Below are 19696 nucleotides of genomic sequence, written 5' to 3' on the forward strand. Positions count from 1 at the left end.
AAATCAAACTCTCGCGTAACATTTAAAAAAGAGGAAAAATTAGTGCGATTTGCAAATCGCCATAGTCAACAAAATATTTCTGGTATTCGATTTGAATTGCTGGTGATTTCTATGTTGGTAGGACCTATTCCAATCGAACGCCATTAAAGATTGCTGATGATTAAGATGAGACTATTCTCTCAAATTAGCAATATTTGGTGTCAATCTTCACTCATGAGGAACGTGAATGGGCGCGTTAGATTTTTATCAAATGTTAGGCGCGATGATGATTTGATGATTGCGATGATGACAGATTGATCAGACAAAATCAAAGCAAAAGGCAAAAACTTGTTTTTTTTCATCAGCAGCAGCAGTGAAAAGTGAATTTCGGAGAAAATTTTCATTAAATTCTTGATATTTTTGCAAAGTTCCGTGCTGAAAAGGACAAAACCTCAACATCAATTCTAGGTAATTATCTATACGATGGCTTACTTGCTTGTTTGATAACGTGAGCCATTAATTTAACTGTTTGAGATGGAGTTGTACGACGGATGTATTTTCTCCGAAGCAGCTTGCTCTTCTGGTTTGAGCCTGGGTTTTAGTGCAAGAAATTGAATAACAAATACGAAATACATCGGGACTAACATAAGCCATTGTATTGCTTTTAAACTGATAAGCGTTAATATGACACAAAGAGAATTATGTTTAGGCAAGATAATCTGTCAATAACACAAGCAGCTGGTAGTGGAATGATGAGTTGATGATGTTATTTTTACGCAATAACTCGGTTTCAATCAAGTGGTTTAAGCTGTCTTATTGAAACAACTGACGCATTTCTCTTTTCAGGCCAGATTCGCTCCGAATTATCCGCGATGAAGCGGAAGCTGAACTATCCGAACGTGACGAATGTGGCACAGATTCTGCTCAATCGCAACTACAGCGACATCGAGCACATCCTCAAAAACCGACTGAAAACGGCACCGCAGTTCATCGACAAGATCGAACTAGAGGCGGAACTAAAAGGGCACAGCGGTTGCGTCAATTGTCTGGAATGGAGCACCAATGGTCGCATCCTGGCCTCGGCTTCCGACGATTTCCACGTGATGCTGTGGGATCCCTTCACCCACAAGCAGATTCTGGATTTGGCGACCCCTCACGAAGGGAACATTTTCTCGGTCAAGTTCCTGCCGAAGCGAAACGATTCGATCCTGCTAACCGGTGCCGGGGACTGCAAAATGTACGTTTTCGACATCAACCGGGGTGAATTTCCCATTCGGAAGTGCACTTGCCATGGCCAGCGGATAAAGCGTCTGGCAACAACGCCGAAACTGATCCATCTGTTCTGGTCCGCGGCGGAGGATGGCCGAGTGCTGCAGCATGACATGCGGACGGCCCACACATGCCGGGCCAACGACGCTAATGTTCTCATCAATCTGAAAAATCACATCAACGAAATGCCCGAGGTGAAGTGCATCGCCATCAATCCACACCGGCCGGAACAGATGGCGATAGGAGCAAACGATTGCTACGCGAGGATCTACGATCGTCGGATGTTGTCGTTGATGAAGGTAAGTTAGTGGGAAGGTGGGGTTGTGAGGTAAAAAGGCGATCCTCCCCGACGGGGAATCGAACCCCGGTCTCCCGCGTGACAGGCGGGGATACTGACCTCTATACTATCGAGGATATGTGACGGATAGGCGATTTCCTTTTGTTGTCGCGATTGGACGCGTGCGTAATCACTTTGTTTATGCGTGATGTAAGCGACGTGATAAGAATTTGGAAATCTAATTATAATGTGTTATGATGATCGTACGCAGGCGCTAGTCGACGATTTAATTGTGTATTGCTTTGAGGCGCCTGCTTGTTGCAAATTTAGCGTCTTTGTCATGATGTCTGTTGATGATTTTTAAATGTGAACATTAGTGAAATAATTTTTAAAGATATGTCTGCTGAAATTATTTACGGAATTGTATTCTTGGAGAAAGATATTGCAACTGAAAAATCTGTAGAGGACATTACGGAATCATTTTATTATTTATTATTTATTTATTTCGTAGATTTATCTAACACATTTTTATACATAAATTTTTTTCATCGTGATATGGCATTCCTTACATCGATAGCTTTAGACAAGAGTACATTTAGTAATTATAACACACCGACTACAAATCAACATTGAAAGAAAATACAGACAAAAACCTTCGAAATAGCTATTGGAAAAGGGGGTAGAAAAGGAAAGCTTAAAAACTAATATGGTAAGTGGGGGCAGGATGGGTCACCTAAGAAATGGATCCCTATAACATTCTGAATATAAATAGCATTTCTCTGTTTTCTATCACGACTTCCAGATACACTAGTCAGCTATGATATACAGGTACTCTTCGATATAACGTACAAAAAAGTTTTCTCTTTGTACGTTATATCGAAGTGTACGTTATATCGAAGCAGAGAAAAATTTAATATTTTTTATGCTAGTATTGATGTATTCGACGTGAAATTATTCCCAAATAATGATTTCGGTGAAATTCACAAAACCAATAATGAAAAACTTGAGTTTTGACGAAAAAGTAATTTCGTTTTTTGTGCTTCGATATAACGTACATTTTGCTTCGATATAACGTACACAAAATTTTTCCCTAAATTGCGTTAATTCTGGGTAACAAGGCTAATTCTGCAACAAAACATTGATTTGAGTGATTTCGTAGTTTATCTAAGGGTTACTCGTGGGAAAAATATTTTTTTTCGATGTTGTACGTTATATCGAAGCAAAATGTACGTTATATCGAATTCGCTATATCGAGGGTACGCTATATCGAGGGTACGTTATATCGAAGAATACCCGTAAGGGTATAGAAAGGTCATACAGTTTGAAACCTGCTTCTTGACAAACAATTGTCAAAACATGACCCATCTTGCCCCACCTCATTTCTACGGGGGCAAGATGGGTCAGCTATCAGAAATTCGATTTTTCTCCAACAAAAAATACTAGATCTTCTATTTTTTCTCTATACATCTAAGCTTCACATACGTACAGATTACATGAAAGAAGTGTTGAAACATATCGGTGGATTATTCTCAGAAATAGAATATTTTTATTCAGGTAGCCATAAAAAACTTTGAAAACTTATATTTTTTGTAGAAAAATATTAAAAATATTTTCACAAATTTTCAGCGATCTAGTCGCTTTGATAATGTAAGTCACATAATAGCCTTTCTATGCAAACATACCGAAAAATTAGGGTGACCCATCTTGCCCCGTCTACACATTACACGTAGTTGTATGGAATGTATAGCATAAGGAGTATAACGAAAAAATATGTTATTTTTTTTCTGCGTAAGGAACGTAAAGAATTTTAAAAACATTATATCACTTTTTTGTGTATCCACGTCGTTCATCTTGGAAAATTATAGAAAGATTCAAAAAATAAATAGTACGGTTGAAAACGGTACTGACCCATCTTGCCCCCTGACCCATCTTGCCCCCACATACCATATCACAGTACAACAAACCTTTTCAGGGACAATTTGATTTTTTCTATCGGGTATCATTCATGAAGGATATTCTAGCTGAATTATAGAATTTTCCGGTGTATGTATATCAGTAGAATACGACACGTTCTGTGAAGTACTATATTTGTTTATTTATTTGTTTATTTATTGTCGTCAATCAAACGTAGACCAATTTCAATACATTTCATGCTTAATATCTATTTATACATATTTTATATTTATAATTGTTATTAGCTCAGTTTTTTATCATTAAAGGCCACATCTTTCTGCTATTTTATTTAGCTTCTACGATTTCGAATGTTTTGAAAATGTTTCTTCAACTGCGTTCTAGTCATATTTAGGTCAATCATTTCACAATGCCGATTATAAGTGTACATCATTTGATTTAACGGTCCATATTTTGCATAATCAGCATGATGACGTTCCGCTGTAAACAAATTTCTCTCACGTAGATGCCGGCTGGGAGCATAAAAATTCAATTTGGACAATAATTCAGGTGAGTCAATACTTGTCAATAATTGTATTGATGAGCGGAATTTTTGTATGGTGAGAGAGAACGTATATTATCCGTTTACCTATCCTACTCTGGAGCCAAGATAAATGATACGTATCATATGATTCATATCTTAAGAACTACTTTATTTTATATAGGGTCTGGAACCATTTTGGCAGGAGGATCTATTATGCCTCTCAAGAAAAATCAGAATATGGCGATTATCTGCCTCTGGCTTCTGATATTAGCGCGACAGTCACTAATCATAACAGTGTCACCAGATTTAAAAGTATATAATTCCAGTATATGGGGTTTGACAGCAAGAACACTCATTCCACTGAGCCACTCTTGTCGTTCGTCACAAAAACATTCAAAAACATCTGTCACTTCGCGAAACCCACGTGCTTTTGTTTTTGGAACACTTTCTTTTGTTTTGCCTTGCGACTGTCATGTGGCGGTATGCCTTGCGAGCGTACGACCGCCGCAGGACTCTAATAAAAGATAAGCGCGACAATATTTTGGGCACTTGCTGATATAACTCAATCAATTTTGAACCGATTGACTTAATTTTTGGAACACGATCAGATGCGTACAGTATATAGCCATGTTCATGTCAATCGGTTTGAAATTGACTGAGTTATAGCAGCAAGTGCCCAAAATAGGTCCCTCTTCCCAAATGGTCCCAGACCCTATATACTACACTATTCGAATGGGTATTTCTGTTGAAATTCCAAATAGAATTTCTCCCAAATGAAACAGATGCGTCTTGTGACCCGTAGAGCTGACTGTGCAAAGTTTTCACATAGAACTTTAGTGTGAATGAAAAACAGCAGGAACCTGCACTGCGCTCTACAAGCGAATCTATCGACGATTTCGTTGATAAAACTTTTTTTTTCAAATGATGAAACAAGGGGTTTTCTACCGTCATGAGTATAAGCCTTCTCAGCCTTTGCTCGCCCATTATAGCCGAGGATAGGTCTTAATTCTTCTTAAAAAGGAAGAAAAACTTTCAACGGCATTAGTTATCAGCGGAATTGTCATAAGCAGAAACGTTTCCGAGAAGATGTCTTCCAAATTGTTCTTACTAAGCTATTTCTGCGACCTTATTTTTCAAAAAAAAAAAAAAAAACTTTCGTGTAAAACATTTGCAGTTCATTGATCAACTGGACGTTATCGAAATTAGGGAAGCGAATAGCTTTTGAACTTAGAAAGAAGAATCCAGGGGATAACTGACACTGAGCAAGAAGTGGAACAACCATTGCACAATTAAGGGGCACTCTGTAACAATTATTAGTCGGTTCCCATGCTATTCAAATGGAATAGGACACAATCGGTGAAGTACTAGAATTGAAGTAATGAGCTGAATTTTTGTATGGTGAGAAGATCAGTTCTCCGTTTTTGCTATGAAATGGATTAAAAAGCGTAGGTATTATGATGATTCCTTGCTTAACTTGATGCTGTTTGAGCAAAATTATGGGTATCCCTGTTGTTGTTTTTCCATTTCTTGCAACTTAAAAAACACAGTTTCCCAAAGTTTTGCTCAAACAGCATCAAATCAGGCAATGAAAGAGAAACTTCAGAGGATACAAATATGGCTGCCACAATGGCCGACTTGAACCCCTACTCACGACTTTCAGAGCACCAATCTTAAAAATTAGTAAACAAATTTGCTCGATTTGTAAAAGCTACCTGTTTTTGCAAGTGAGCAAAGCCAGGATAAACAAGTGCGGCTTGGTTCGATGCTTCGTTCGTCAGATTTGCGCCTCTGAAGTTTGTATGCAAAATTGCAATGGGATATGTTGAAGTTTCACCTGAATCATATTACCCACGCTTTTTGAACCACTTTATTGCAGAAACGGAGAATCGACCTTCTCACCATACAAAAATTCAGCTCATTACTTCAATTCTAGTACTTCACCGATCGTGTCCTATTGACCCATGTGATTGTGCTACGACTGTAGCCAAAGAAACACGCGTATCTGTCTGTTAAGATGCTTTAGAACCAGGGTGAATTGAGAGCAGCCTTTTTTGTGGTCAGCTTCAATGCTGAAATTTTATTAATTATATTTTAAATCCATGCTTACATTAATTTTTAATTTAATCATTTGCTCCTGGAGATTTGAAGTAAGTAGATCTTTTTAGGGCCCACTAAATCGATTATATAGCTATAATTCTCGGGCGGAAGCTGAAGATTCGTAACTATACAAAAGAATGGCTTATCCAAAGATATTTTGAACTTGAACAGACCCGAGTTCCATTCTGGAATACCTCTTGCGGTTGCGATCCGCACAGACCGCAGAGGACAAGCTTCTTTCAAAGCAATAGTTATGGTATATCACAATGGATGGCGTTGTAGTAACAAAACCATAATGAAACTCTCTTGGAGTAGCAATGGAAGCGAGTTATCCATAAAATGTGGTCGCAACCAATTAGTACAGGTTCCCTAGTTTGCCGAGCAGGGATGCCTGAATACATGTGGCTAGCAGTGATTAAAACATGTTTGGTTAGAATAAACGAACAAATACGAGTAAAGATATGAAATAGACATCGGATGAAATTTATAATGAATTTTTACTAAGAGTTACTTCTGTTTGTCTAAGCTACTACATATACTGCCGCCACTCGCATAACAGTCCCATCTTTGCTGGGTTTCCTATTCATATGGGACTGTTTTGCGAGTGGGGGCAGTATATCGTCTGTAATTTTTGTCAGATAACCAGCAAATTTGATGATGATGATGAATCTGGGCGTGTTAGTGGAATACCTGTAAGTAAAAAGAAAATCGGGTTAAGCGTTTTTCTTCATAATTCCACTAAGAATTTGCGTCCTTTAAAATATCAAGAAATTTGGCTGATTTTCCCATGCAGAATGCATAACTGATTGAAGCTAATATTTAATGAATTACTTACCTTACCGGTCAGGCTAAGGCCGGGGTGGCCTCTGCTGTACATAGTAGCCGCCTCCATTCCACTCGGTCCATGGTTGCTTGTCTCCAGTTCCGCACTCTGCGTAGGGTCCGCAGATCGTCCTCCACTTGGTCGATCCACCTAGCTCGCTGCGCTCCACGTCTCCTTGTACCGGTCGGATGACTCTCGAGAACCATTTTAGTCGGGTTGCTATCCGACATCCTGATGACGTGACCCGCCCACCGTAGCCTCCCGATTTTCGCGGTATGGACGATGGTTGGTTCTCCCAGCAGCTGATGCAGCTCGTGGTTCATTCGCCTTCTCCAAGTCCCGTCTTCCATCTGCACTCCGCCGTAGATGGTACGCAACACCTTCCGTTCGAAAACTCCAAGGGCGCGTTGGTCCTCTGCACGTAGGGTCCATGTTTCGTGCCCATAGAGGACGACCGGTCTAATCAGCGTTTTGTAGATGGTTAACTTCGTGTTACGGCGAACTTTATTCGATCGTAGAGTTCTGCGGAGTCCAAAGTAAGAACGATTTCCTGCCACAATGCGCCTCTGAATTTCTCTGCTGGTGTCGTTGTCGGCGGTCACCAGTGAGCCCAAGTACACGAATTCTTCAACCGCCTCGATTTCATCACCGTCGATATGAATTCGGGGTGGCGGGCGCGGTGATTCCTCCCTGGAGCCCTTTGCCAGCATGTACTTTGTCTTCGACACATTAATGACTAGTCCGATTCGCCTGGCTTCACTCTTTAGTCGGATGTACGTTTCCGCCATCGTCTCAAATTTACGAGCAATAATATCAATATCATCGGCGAAACCAAGCAGCTGAACGGATTTCGTGAAAATCGTCCCACTCGTGTTTATCCCCGCTCTTCTTATTACACCCTCCAAAGCAATGTTGAACAGCAAGCACGAAAGACCATCACCTTGCCTGGCTTCACTCTTTAGTCGGATGTACGTTTCCGCCATCGTCTCAAATTTACGAGCAATAATATCAATATCATCGGCGAAACCAAGCAGCTGAACGGATTTCGTGAAAATCGTCCCACTCGTGTTTATCCCCGCTCTTCTTATTACACCCTCCAAAGCAATGTTGAACAGCAAGCACGAAAGACCATCACCTTGCCGTAGCCCTCTGCGAGATTCGAAGGGACTCGAGAGTGTCCCTGATACTCGAACTACGCACATCACTCGATCCATCGTCGCCTTGATCAACCGTATCAGTTTATCCGGGAATCCGTATTCGTGCATAATCTGCCATAGCTGTTCTCGATCGATTGTATCATACGCCGATTTGAAATCGATGAACAAGTGATGTGTGGGCACGTTGTATTCGCGGCATTTCTGCAACACCTGGCGGATGGCGAACATCTGGTCCGTTGTAGCGCGTTCACCCATAAATCCAGCCTGATATTGCCCCACGAACTCTCTTGCAATCGGTGATAGACGGCGGCATAAGATTTGAGAGAGTATCTTGTAGGCAGCGCTCAGTAGTGTGATCGCGCGGTAATTCCCGCAATCCAACTTGTCGCCCTTTTTGTAGATGGGACACACGATACCTTCCATCCATTCCTCCGGTAATACTTCCTCCTCCCAAATCTTGGTAATGACCCAGTGTAGTGCTCTCACCAGTGCTTCTCCACCGTATTTTAGAAGCTCGCTTGGTAGTTGATCTGCTCCAGCGGCTTTGTTGTTTTTCAACCGGCCAACCTCCTCCTCAATCTCTTGAAGGTCAGGGGCCGGAAGTCTTTCGTCCTGTGCACATACTCCTAGATCTGTTACCACGCCACCTTCGGTACTTGCAACGTCGCCATTGAGGTGCTCATCGTAATGCTGCCGCCACCTCTCGACCACCTCACGCTCGCTCGTGAGAATATTCCCGTGATTATCTCGGCACATGTCGGCTTGTGGCACAAAGCCTCTGCGCGAGCGGTTCAGCTTCTCGTAGAACTTGCGTGTGTCCTTAGCGCGGTACAGCTCTTCCATCGCTTCGCGATCTCGTTCTTCCTGCTGGCGCTTCTTCATCCGGAAGACTGAGTTCTGCCTGTTCCGCGCCTGTTTGTAACGTGCCTCATTCGCTCTCGTACGGTGTTGCAGCATTCTCGCCCATGCTGCATTCTTCTCGTTTTTCAACTGTTCACATTCGCCGTCGTACCAGTCGTTTCTGTGATTCGGAGTCGCGAAGCCTAGTGCTGTAGCCGAGGTACTACCTATGGCGGATCGGATGTCCCTCCAGCCATCTTCAAGTGTAGCTGCGCCAAGCTGCTCTTCCGTTGGTAGGGCCACTGCTAACTGATGCGCGTAGTCTTGAGCCACTTCTACGTTACGAAGTTGCTCGATGTTGAGCCGCGGCGTTCGACTTCGACGCGTGGTGATAACTGTCGAGAGTTTTGAGCGCATGCATACAGCGACTAAGTAGTGATCCGAATCTATATTCGCACTGCGGTATGTGCGGACGTTGGTTATATCCGAGAAGAATTTACCGTCGATTAGAACGTGGTCGATTTGATTTTCTGTTTGTTGGTCGGGTGATCTCCAGGTGGCTTTGTGGATATCTTTGCGGGGGAAGAAGGTGCTTCGGACTACCATACCACGGGAGGCTGCAAAGTTTATGCATCGCTGGCCGTTATCATTCGATACGGCGTGCAGGCTATTTCGCCCGATTACCGGTCTGTACATTTCCTCCCTTCCTACCTGCGCGTTCATGTCGCCGACAACGATTTTCACGTCACGCGGCGAGCACCCATCGTATGTTTGCTCTAACTGCGCGTAGAACGCTTCTTTCTCGTCATCGGGTCTCCCTTCGTGTGGGCAGTGGACGTTGATGATGCTGTAGTTGAAGAAACGGCCCTTAACTCTCAACATGCACATCCTTGCGTTGATCGGCTGCCACCCGATCACACGTTGTCGCATCTTGCCCAACACTATAAATCCTGTTCCCAGTTCATTGGTGGTGCCACAGCTTTGGTAGAAAGTAGCCGCTCGATGCCCGCTTTTCCACACTTTCTGTCCAGTCCAACAAAGTTCCTGCAACGCCACGATGTCGAAGTTGCGGGGATTTAGTTCGTCGTAGATTATCCTGTCACATCCTGCGAAACCTAGTGACTTGCAATTCCATGTTCCAAGTTTCCAATCGTAGTCCTTATTTCGTCGCGTGGGTCTTTGCCGATTGTATCGAGTCGTATTTTCTCCTATGTTATTCGCAATGGGGATTTTTACGGGTGGCTTATTGGGCCTACGCCAACACTCCTGTCTCGCCGGAGGGCCATCGTGCCAGTTCTGTTTAACGTCCCAACCAACACTGGGACGACCACGCTGATGGGGCTACCACCTTGGATCTAGCTGGGCGTGGTGCAGCGTTTCTTACTCAGCCGCTGGATGCCAGAACAGACGCTGTTTGAGCCGCACCTCCTTGGTGAACAGACACTCGGATCGTACCTCCTCAATCTAGCTGATGTCAGAAGGACAACAGTGCCCAGGCTGCGCTACCAGCTAAGCACACAACTCTTAGCTGGCGGTCTTTGTCATCGCTTGACCCGTGGAAGCATGAGGTAGGAACTTGTGAGGACCAGAGCTATATTGGACGCTCTCCTTATCGACTCACCGTTTTGCATTCATTGAATATCAGCACAATTTGCTTAAGCATCCAGCAATTTGTACTGGTAACCAGCTGGATTCTATCAAAATACTGCTGAAAATGCAACATTTCGTTGATTTTTTGTTTGTTGCAAGCATTTGGTGTCGCATGCGCCGAGCCCTTTTGAAGAATGTTACGTCTGTTTCTCTGTGATGAGATTAATGAAGGGACCTATTGACTAGTATGAAATAGAACGCACTGGTACATATCCTCGATAGTATAGAGGTCAGTATCCCCGCCTGTCACGCGGGAGACCGGGGTTCGATTCCCCGTCGGGGAGATATTTTTTTAGTTAGGTACCTACACGCTAAAAAAAATGAGCAAGATTCATACAAATCTAGATTTTAACTGAGACAACTCAATCTCGCTGAACTGCAAATCTGAGGCGAAATCTAATCAGTTTAAGCCGTTGAGTGCCAAGAACACGTGGAGTTCTTAACGTTATTACAAACAAAAATGACTGCATCGGCCGGGAATCGAACCCGGGCCGCCCGCGTGGCAGGCGAGCATTCTACCACTGAACCACCGATGCTTGATATAATGATAACGTTAACTTGATGATATCATCAGCAGAAGATACATTCTATGTACTAACAACTTTTTAACACCTTTCAGTTCAGCACCGTGGTGGAAGCCAAACCAAATGAACATGACACGGACAACGTCCCACGGGAAGGATGTGTCCAGTACTACTGTCCGGGGCACCTCAGCCGAAACAAAGGCACCGTGTACTCCATCTTCAACCAGAAAGCCATCACCTACCTGACGTTCAGCCCGGATGGTTCCGAGCTGTTGGTCAACATGGCTTCCGAGCAGATATACCTGTACGATCTGAATCGCCCGCGGGAACCCACGGTACAACAGTTAGTTTTATGTTAGTCGCATGATAAAAAAAATTGTTTCTCTAAACATTTAGTTCCTTAAACTGCCGAAGTTCACCGACCCGATCAACGGAACCAACGGAACGACAGTGAAAAATGGCGAGAAAATCAAACACAAACTCGCACCGGACGTGGAACACATGAAGAAGGAAGGCAACGCCAACCTGGAGAAGGAAAAGTATCTGCAGGCGATACAGCAGTACACTCTGGCCATCCGGAAGGCCCAGGAGAAGGACTGCTCCGCACTGTACCTGAACCGAGCGACGGCGCTCATGAAGAGGAATTGGTATGGGTCACTTGTTCCACAAAAATGTCGCAAAGTAACACCGTAATTACACTATTCCACTCCCGCAGGTTCGGCGACGTGTACGCAGCGGTGCGCGATTGCCAGCGGGCTCTGCGCCTAGATCCCCACTACGTCAAAGCTCACTTCCGGTTGGCCCGGGCTCTGCTCAAACTGGGCCAACTGCAGGACGCATCCGAATGTTTGGCCGAACTGATCAAACGGTTTCCGTCGTATGCGAAAAACCACGGCGTCCTAATGCTGGACAAGGACATCGAAGCCGAGCTGGAAAAGCAACGCCAGCGGCAACGGGAACGACCGCAGGAGTCCGATGCCGATCAGTACTCGGTGAATGAGTTGGTATGAAGGCTTCGGGTTGCGGAGAAATGGCCCCCTGTTTGATCGTTTGGTACTATTTGCAGGCATGGCGGGCAGCTGCTCTAGACTATGAGGACCGATTTGTCGGTCATCTCAATACTAAGACAGATATCAAGGAGGCAAACTACTTTGGTGATGCGAATTACATCGTGGCTGGGTGAGTAGTTGCTAGAGAATCTTTCCGGGAATGTTCCGAAAAACAGATCAGGAAATATACTTTTGTAGGGTTCCGATTATACTTCCATTGCCTGTTATCAGTTTTGAACAAGTTTGCACTCTCTGTCCCTCTGTGAATTATGTTTCTTCTTAACACAATTTCGTTCCAGCTCGGACGACGGCAATTTCTTCATCTGGGAACGGGACAGCGGAATGATATCCGCCATCTACCAAGCGGACGAACTGATCGTAAACTGTGTGCAACCCCACCCGTACGAGTGCCTGCTGGCCACGAGCGGGATCGACCACGAGGTCCGCCTGTGGTCGCCGCAACCGTTCGAAAAAGTCCCCGTCAAACACCGGCTGGACGTCGTCGACGGGACCGTCAACGAGAACCAGAACCGCATGCAATCCGATCCGTTCGACACGCTGGCCCCGGATCAGGCCATGTGCCGAGCTAGTTAGCTTCTGGTGAGGATAATTTCACTTAGCTTTTACCATTGAATAATGTTCGAAGCATTGAATGCGCAATAATTGCAGATTGCTGATCCAACAACCCATGTGATCGAGTGTAGGACTATTAAATTATTTGCTATAACGGTACGATTTTTATACAGCTGAGCGAGTGCCGAGCCGCCAGTGACCACCCCCGAACGTGACGCATCTGAAATTCGTTACATGCCCACGAACCCATGAATTATATTAACCCACATGATTGTTACTACCATTATACCGCAATACTAAATAACCCTTCTCACTAAACCGGTTAAAATTGTCATCCGTTAGTACATAGTAGTAGTACATAGATCAGAAAATAGGAATTGCACGCTATAAATAAGGTGACCCAAAACGTTATGAATCCTCAGCAACTGTTTACAGAGGATTCAATTATTTTCGGTTTGCTCCGTTCTGGCAGAAAGTGACGTTAGATGCTGTTGTGTAGTACCTACTACTATTGAATGCAGGAAAATTTTGTGATTTATGTTTTTGGGATGTGATTTTGGTTTCGATCTTTTACGATTAGTTCGTATTTGACATTAGTTTAATATATTTTACATTTTTGTTTGAAATCCTTTAATTTGTTTTTTTTATTATTCTAATCAGATGATGAAAAATTACTTCATGAAAATAGCGTCGTGTTCTTATCGGTTGAACGTACCGGATTATAATAAAGTACATTGAACTATTACACATTTCTGAATGTACTCAATCATCCGAATTTCATTATACTAAGTGATAAACTTCTGCCGGGGGGCTGCAAAACGGTGAGTCGATAAGGAGAGCGTCCAACATAGCTCTGGTCCTCACAAGTTCCTACCTCATGCTTCCGCGGATCAAGCGATGACAAAGACCGCAAGCTAAGAGTTGTGTGCTTAGCTGGTAGCGCAGCCTGGGCACTGTTGTCCTTCTGACTTCAGCTAGATTGAGGAGGTACGATCCGAGTGTCTGTTCACCAAGGAGGTGCGGCTCAAACAGCGTCTGTTCTGGCATCCAGCGGCTGAGTAAGAAATGCTGCATCACGCCCAGCTAGATCCAAGGTGGTAGCCCCATCAGCGTGGTCGTCCCAGTGTTGGTTGGGACGTTAATCAGAACTGGCACGATGGCCCTCCGGCGAGACAGGAGTGTTGGCGTAGGCCCAATAAGCCACCCGTAAAAATCCCCATTGCGAAATAACATAGGAGAAAATACGACTCGATACAATCGGCAAAGACCCACGCGACGAAATAAGGACTACGATTGGAAACTTGGAACATGGAATTGCAAGTCACTAGGTTTCGCAGGATGTGACAGGATAATTTACGACGAACTACATCCCCGCAACTTCGACATCGTGGCGTTGCAGGAACTTTGTTGGACTGGACAGAAAGTGTGGAAAAGCGGGCATCGAGCGGCTACCTTCTACCAAAGCTGTGGCACCACCAATGAACTGGGAACAGGATTTATAGTGTTGGGCAAGATGCGACAACGTGTGATCGGGTGGCAGCCGATCAACGCAAGGATGTGCATGTTGAGAGTTAAGGGCCGTTTCTTTAACTACAGCATCATCAACGTCCACTGCCCATACGAAGGGAGACCCGATGACGAGAAAAAAGCGTTCTACGTGCAGTTAGAGCAAGCACACGATGGTTGCTCGCCGCGTGACGTGAAAATCGTTGTCGGCGACATGAACGCGCAGGTAGGAAGGGAGGAAATGTACAGACCGGTAATCGGGCGAAACAGCCTGCACGTCGATTCGAATGATAACGGCCAGCGATGCGTAAACTTTGCAGCCTCCCGTGGTATGGTATTCCGAAGCACCTTGTTCCCCTGCAAAGATATCCACAAAGCCACCCGGTGAATTCTTCTCGGATATAACCAATGTCCGCACATACCTACCGCAGTGCAAATATAGATTCGGATCACTACTTAGTCGCTGTATGCACGCGCTCAAAACTTTCGACAGTTATCATCACGCGTCGAAGTCGAAAGCCGTGGCTCAACATCGAGCAGCTGCGTAACGTAGAAGTGGCTCAGGATTATGCGCAGCAGCTAGCAGTGGCTCTACCAACGGAAGAGCAGCTTGGCGCAGCTACACTTGAAGATGACTGGTGGGACATCCGATCCGCCATAGGTAGTACCTCGGCTACAGCACTAGGCTTCGCGACTCAGAATCACAGAAACGACTGGTACGACGACGAATGTGAACAGTTGAAAAACGAGAAGAATGCAGCATGGGCGAGATTCTGCAACACCGTACGAGAGCGAATGAGGCACGTTACAGACAGGCGCGGAACAGGCAGAACTCAGTCTTCTGGATAAAGAAGCGCCAGCAGGAAGAACGAGATCACGAAGCGATGGAAGAGCTGTACCGCGCTAAGGACACACGAAAGTTCTACGAGAAGCTGAACCGCTCGCGCAGAGGCTTTGTGCCACAAGCCGACATGTGCCGAGATAATCACAGGAATATTCTCACGAGCGAGCGTGAGGTGGTCGAGATCTCACGTGGCGTGGTAACAGATCTAGGAGTATGTGCACAGGACGAAAGACTTCCGGCCCCTAACCTCCAAGAGATTGAGGAGGAGGTTGGCCGGTTGAAAAACAACAAAGCCGCTGGAGCGGATCAACTACCAAGCGAGCTTCTAAAATACGGTGGGGAAGCACTGGTGAGAGCACTACACTGGGTCATTACCAAGATTTGGGAGGAGGAAGTATTACCGGAGGAATGGATGGAAGGTATCGTGTGTCCCATCTACAAAAAGGGCGACAAGTTGGATTGCGGGAACTATCGCGCGATCACACTACTGAGTGCTGCCTACAAGATTCTCTCTCAAATTTTATGCCGCCGTCTATCAACGATTGCAAGAGAGTTCGTGGGGCAATATCTGGCTGGATTTATGGGTGAACGCGCTACAACGGACCAGATGTTCGCCATCCGCCAGGTGTTGCAGAAATGCCGCGAATACAACGTGCCCACACATCACTTGTTCATCGATTTCAAATCGGCGTATGATACAATCGATCGAGAACAGCTATGGCAGATTATGCACGAATACGGATTCCCGGATAAACTGATACGATTGATCAAGGCGACGATGGATCGAGTAATGTGCGTAGTTCGAGTATCAGGGACACTTTCGAGTCCCTTCGAATCTCGCAGAGGGTTACGGCTAGGTGATGGTCTTTCGTGTTTGCTGTTCAACATTGCTGGTGTAATTAGGAGAGCGGGGATTAACACGAGTGGGACGATTTCCACAAAGTCCGTTCAGCTGCTTGGTTTCGCTGATGATATTGATATTGTAGCTCGTAAATTTGACACGATGGTGGATACGTACATCCGACTAAAGAGTCGAAGACAAAGTACTTGATGGCAAAGGGCTCCAGGGAGGAATCAGCCCGAATTAATATCGACGGTGATGAAATCGAGGCGGTTGAAGAATTCGTATACTTGGGTTCACTGGTGACCATCGACAACGACATCAGCAGAGAAATTCAGAGGCGCATTGTGGCAGGAAATCGTGCTTACTTTGGACTCCGCAGAACTCTACGATCGAATAAAATTCGCCGTAACATGAAGTTACTATGTACAAAACGTTGATTAGACGGGTCGTCCTCTATGGGCACGAAACATGGACCCTACGTGCAGAGGACCAACGCGCCCGTGGAGTTTTCGAACGGAAGGTGTTGCGTACTATCTACGGCGGTGTGCAGATGGAAGACGGAACTTGGAGAAGGCGAATGAACCACGATCTGCATCGGCTGCTGAGAGCACCAACCATCGTCCATACCGCGAAAATCGGGAGGCTACGGTGGGCGGATCACGTCATCAGGATGTCGGATAGCAACCCGACTAAAATGGTTCTCGAGAGTCATCCGACCGGTACAAGAAGACGTGGAGCGCAGCGAGCTAGGTGGGTCGACCAAGTGGAGGATGATCTGCGGACCCTACGCAGAGTGCGGAACTGGAGACAAACAGCCATAGACCGAGTGGAATGGAGACGGCTACTATGTACAGCAGAGGCCACCCCGGCCTTAGCCTGATCGAACCGAACCAACAGCTAGGCACAATTGGACGAAGAGCGAAACAAAACTAATGAAGATTCTGTTTTATTCACGACGCAAGCCCTTCTCGACTATTCGCTGGCTAAAATGAGTCATCCGATGTGAAACGAGCAACGATGACTGCCTAGTTTTCGTTCTCGTCGTCGTCGATCGAAGATGATTTTCAGCCCTGGCCCAATTCTCTCGCACTCGCACCTCATGACCGACATTGGCGAAACTACAAAATTTGTTCATCCATTCCTCATTCATCGCCCTATATCTCACAGCAATGTTTCAAAATTCTAGGGGGTGCCTGGCAACCCCGGCACCCCCGGTAGTTTCGCCTATGATGACCGAGTTGTCCTTCTTCCTGCTATCTTGCTTCGGACCAGTCGCTAGTGCCCCACTTCAATCGCCAGCCCTGGTACCGGGGTAGATCGTCACGTCCTGGAGGGACTTCACCCAGTCTGCCATCAACTTGATACCTGATGCGTCCATTCTCATGACCAAGGGGTATCGTTTCGGCAGTCATGATGATCGTTTGTTCCGTTCCGTTGGGATTGTCCGCTGCGTAGCCTTGGGTTGCATTGCCCCACATTGCCAAGCTTCTTTGGCTTTTTGGGTGTTTTGAACATTTGCTCCATTCATTTCATTTATTTAGTGCAACATCAAATTTATGATAATACTGAATCAAAAATTTGCCGCCACAATACTCGATTTGCAGCTGCAGCCCTCCAGGTCCGCCCATCGTGATCTCTGCGCTCCACGCCTTTTTGTACCAACCGGATGGTTAGCAAACACCAACTTAGCAGGGTTGTTGTCCGGCATTCTTGCAAAATGCCCTGCCCACCGTATCCGTCCAGCTTTAACCACTTCCAGAATGTTCATCCCCGTCTATCGTAACATTGCTGCCAAGGCTTGTCCTTGCTCCCTCAGTTCCACCTACCAGCATGTACTTTGTTTAGCTGCATTCACCATCCAGTCCGACCTTTGCTACTTCACGTTGGTGGGTGTACAGTTCTGCCACCGTTCCAAATCTTTTAGCAATAATGTGCATATCATCCGGAAATAGACGAATTGGCCGGATTTCATGAAGATCGTACCCCGGCTTTTGAGCTCGCTCGTCACATAACACCTTCCAGGGCGATATTGAATAGTAGGCAGGAAAGCCCATCAACTTGTCGCAGTATCCGTTGAGATTAGAATGAACTGGATAGTTCACCGGAAATCCTTACGCTGCTTTGCACACCGCCCATCGTTGCTCTTATCAGTCTGGTAAGCTTTCCAGGAAAGCTGTTCTCGTCCATGATTTTCCATACTGGTCGATACTGTCGTATGGCGCCTTGAAAGCTTTAAACAGGAAGTGCGCTGGGGCCTGGTATTCACGATATTTCTGGAGAGTTTGCCGTACGGTGAAGATCTGGTCCGTTGTCGACCGACCGTCGATGAAACCGGCTTGGTAACTTCCCACTAACTCATTTACTTTAGGTGAAAGACGACGGAAGATGATCTGGGATAGGACTTTGTAGGCGGCATTCAAAATGGTGATCGCTCGAAAGCTCTCCAACATTAACTTATCGGCTTTCTTGTGGATGGGACAGATTATCTCTTCCTTCAACTCCTCCGGTAGCTGTTCGGTTTCCCAGGACTTGACCACTACCGGTGCAGACGGGTGGCAATCTTTTCCGAGCCCATCTTGATGAGTTCTGCTGTGATACCGTCCTTACCAGCCGTTTTGTTGTTTTTCAGCTGGTGGATGGCATCCTTAACTGAGAGTTGCGATGGGGATCGCGATCGAGTGGCATTGTTCGACGCGTGTTTGTGGCAGTTGCGATAAAAATCTCGGTCGCGTTGCATATTTCGAAGGAAAAAGTGAAAAGTGTTTGGGGCAGGTGCATATTCTCCTTCCTCATGAAGTGATAAAAATGAATGCACACTTGGTAGCAAACAGTATTGCAGAAAATTGGAGGAGTCAAGGAGTGGAACTGGGTGAGATCATTCTGAGTTTTTTTTTTTCTTTACATACTAGAAGAAGTTGGGGTAATGAGGGCTCCTGGGTCATGAGGACTCTGTAATATCTGCAAATTAATCTTGTTGCTCTGGTGCTGGTTTAATATTGAAGCGATAAAAATGTTAGAAGAAAGTGATTGCAGTTCACAACAATCATTGAAATATAGTTGGCTTAATTACCTCAACGGCTGTCGATCGCAGGTAACACATGGAACTACTCTTAGTAAATTACATAATTTGAAAATAGCTGTCTATGCTTGAAAGTTCATTATCCGTATACTCGTTCAATATTGTGGGAAACGCGCGATTATGTCCGTGAGTCGGTTGGTTTTCTCGGTTGGGAGATGGGGACGCGAATATTGAATGCGAAACCAGAAGCGTGCGATAACTTTCGTGGGAAAGTCGGTTTTTAGGGTTGCGTAAACGATCAATGCGGTGACGCGAACGATCGTTGACGTATGTGCATTACCCTTACTATCGCGACCAAATAAATCATTATCGGGATGAAGACCGTGTCGTGTATTTTCATATAACTAGTGGATCATATCACCTACCAAAGGTGGCTCCAAGATCCACACTACGCATACCCTACTAACAAATACTCCTTCCCGAGACAACTGTGGGGATGCTGTGGATTCCACGGTTTCTAGTAACAACGGTTGTCGAGCTAACATTCCTTCCCCTTTCCTGGTGACCGTAAGAACGTGGCCGGTGCCGTTATTGACTTTAAAATATTGAACTCTCGAATTGTGTACATTGAGAGTGTGGAGCTAGTCCCAAGCACCATTCATTGGATCTCTGTGCAACTTCGATTGTTCTGGCCAATCACGGAGTAGCAACTACGATGTGTACGGTTATCTTTGCTTTGCTTTGGTGGATGGCATCCTCAACTGCCCTCAGCGTGGGAGTTGGTTCGTATGCCCTGATATCTTGATCTCCC

General features: G+C 45.3%; 1 protein-coding gene and 3 non-coding genes across 5 annotated transcripts; 2 read left to right on the forward strand and 2 right to left on the reverse strand.

Annotated features, from left to right (window-relative positions):
• Window positions 1–293: 293 nt before the first annotated feature.
• On the forward strand, window positions 294–13419 carry LOC134284098 (WD and tetratricopeptide repeats protein 1-like). 2 transcript variants are annotated; one of them, XM_062842385.1, is made up of 8 exons: window positions 294–447; window positions 826–1547; window positions 11146–11385; window positions 11447–11697; window positions 11766–12054; window positions 12117–12229; window positions 12399–12699; window positions 12769–13419. In XM_062842385.1, exons 2-7 carry the CDS (start codon window positions 852–854, stop codon window positions 12691–12693), a joined length of 1884 nt encoding a protein of 627 aa, XP_062698369.1. In that variant the 5' UTR covers window positions 294–447; window positions 826–851; the 3' UTR covers window positions 12694–12699; window positions 12769–13419. The 2 variants fall into 2 exon arrangements, with proteins under 2 accessions (XP_062698369.1, XP_062698370.1); XM_062842386.1 differs by lacking the exon at window positions 294–447 and adding an exon at window positions 500–766.
• On the reverse strand, window positions 1591–1662 carry Trnad-guc (transfer RNA aspartic acid (anticodon GUC)). Its single transcript has one exon. It is a non-coding gene; the product is annotated as a tRNA-Asp (tRNA).
• On the forward strand, window positions 10739–10810 carry Trnad-guc (transfer RNA aspartic acid (anticodon GUC)). Its single transcript has one exon. It is a non-coding gene; the product is annotated as a tRNA-Asp (tRNA).
• Window positions 10992–11062, reverse strand: Trnag-gcc (transfer RNA glycine (anticodon GCC)). Its single transcript has one exon. It is a non-coding gene; the product is annotated as a tRNA-Gly (tRNA).
• Window positions 13420–19696: the final 6277 nt, after the last annotated feature.

This window comes from Aedes albopictus, chromosome 3 (assembly GCF_035046485.1).
Source record: "Aedes albopictus strain Foshan chromosome 3, AalbF5, whole genome shotgun sequence".
Lineage (NCBI taxonomy): Eukaryota > Metazoa > Arthropoda > Insecta > Diptera > Culicidae > Aedes > Aedes albopictus.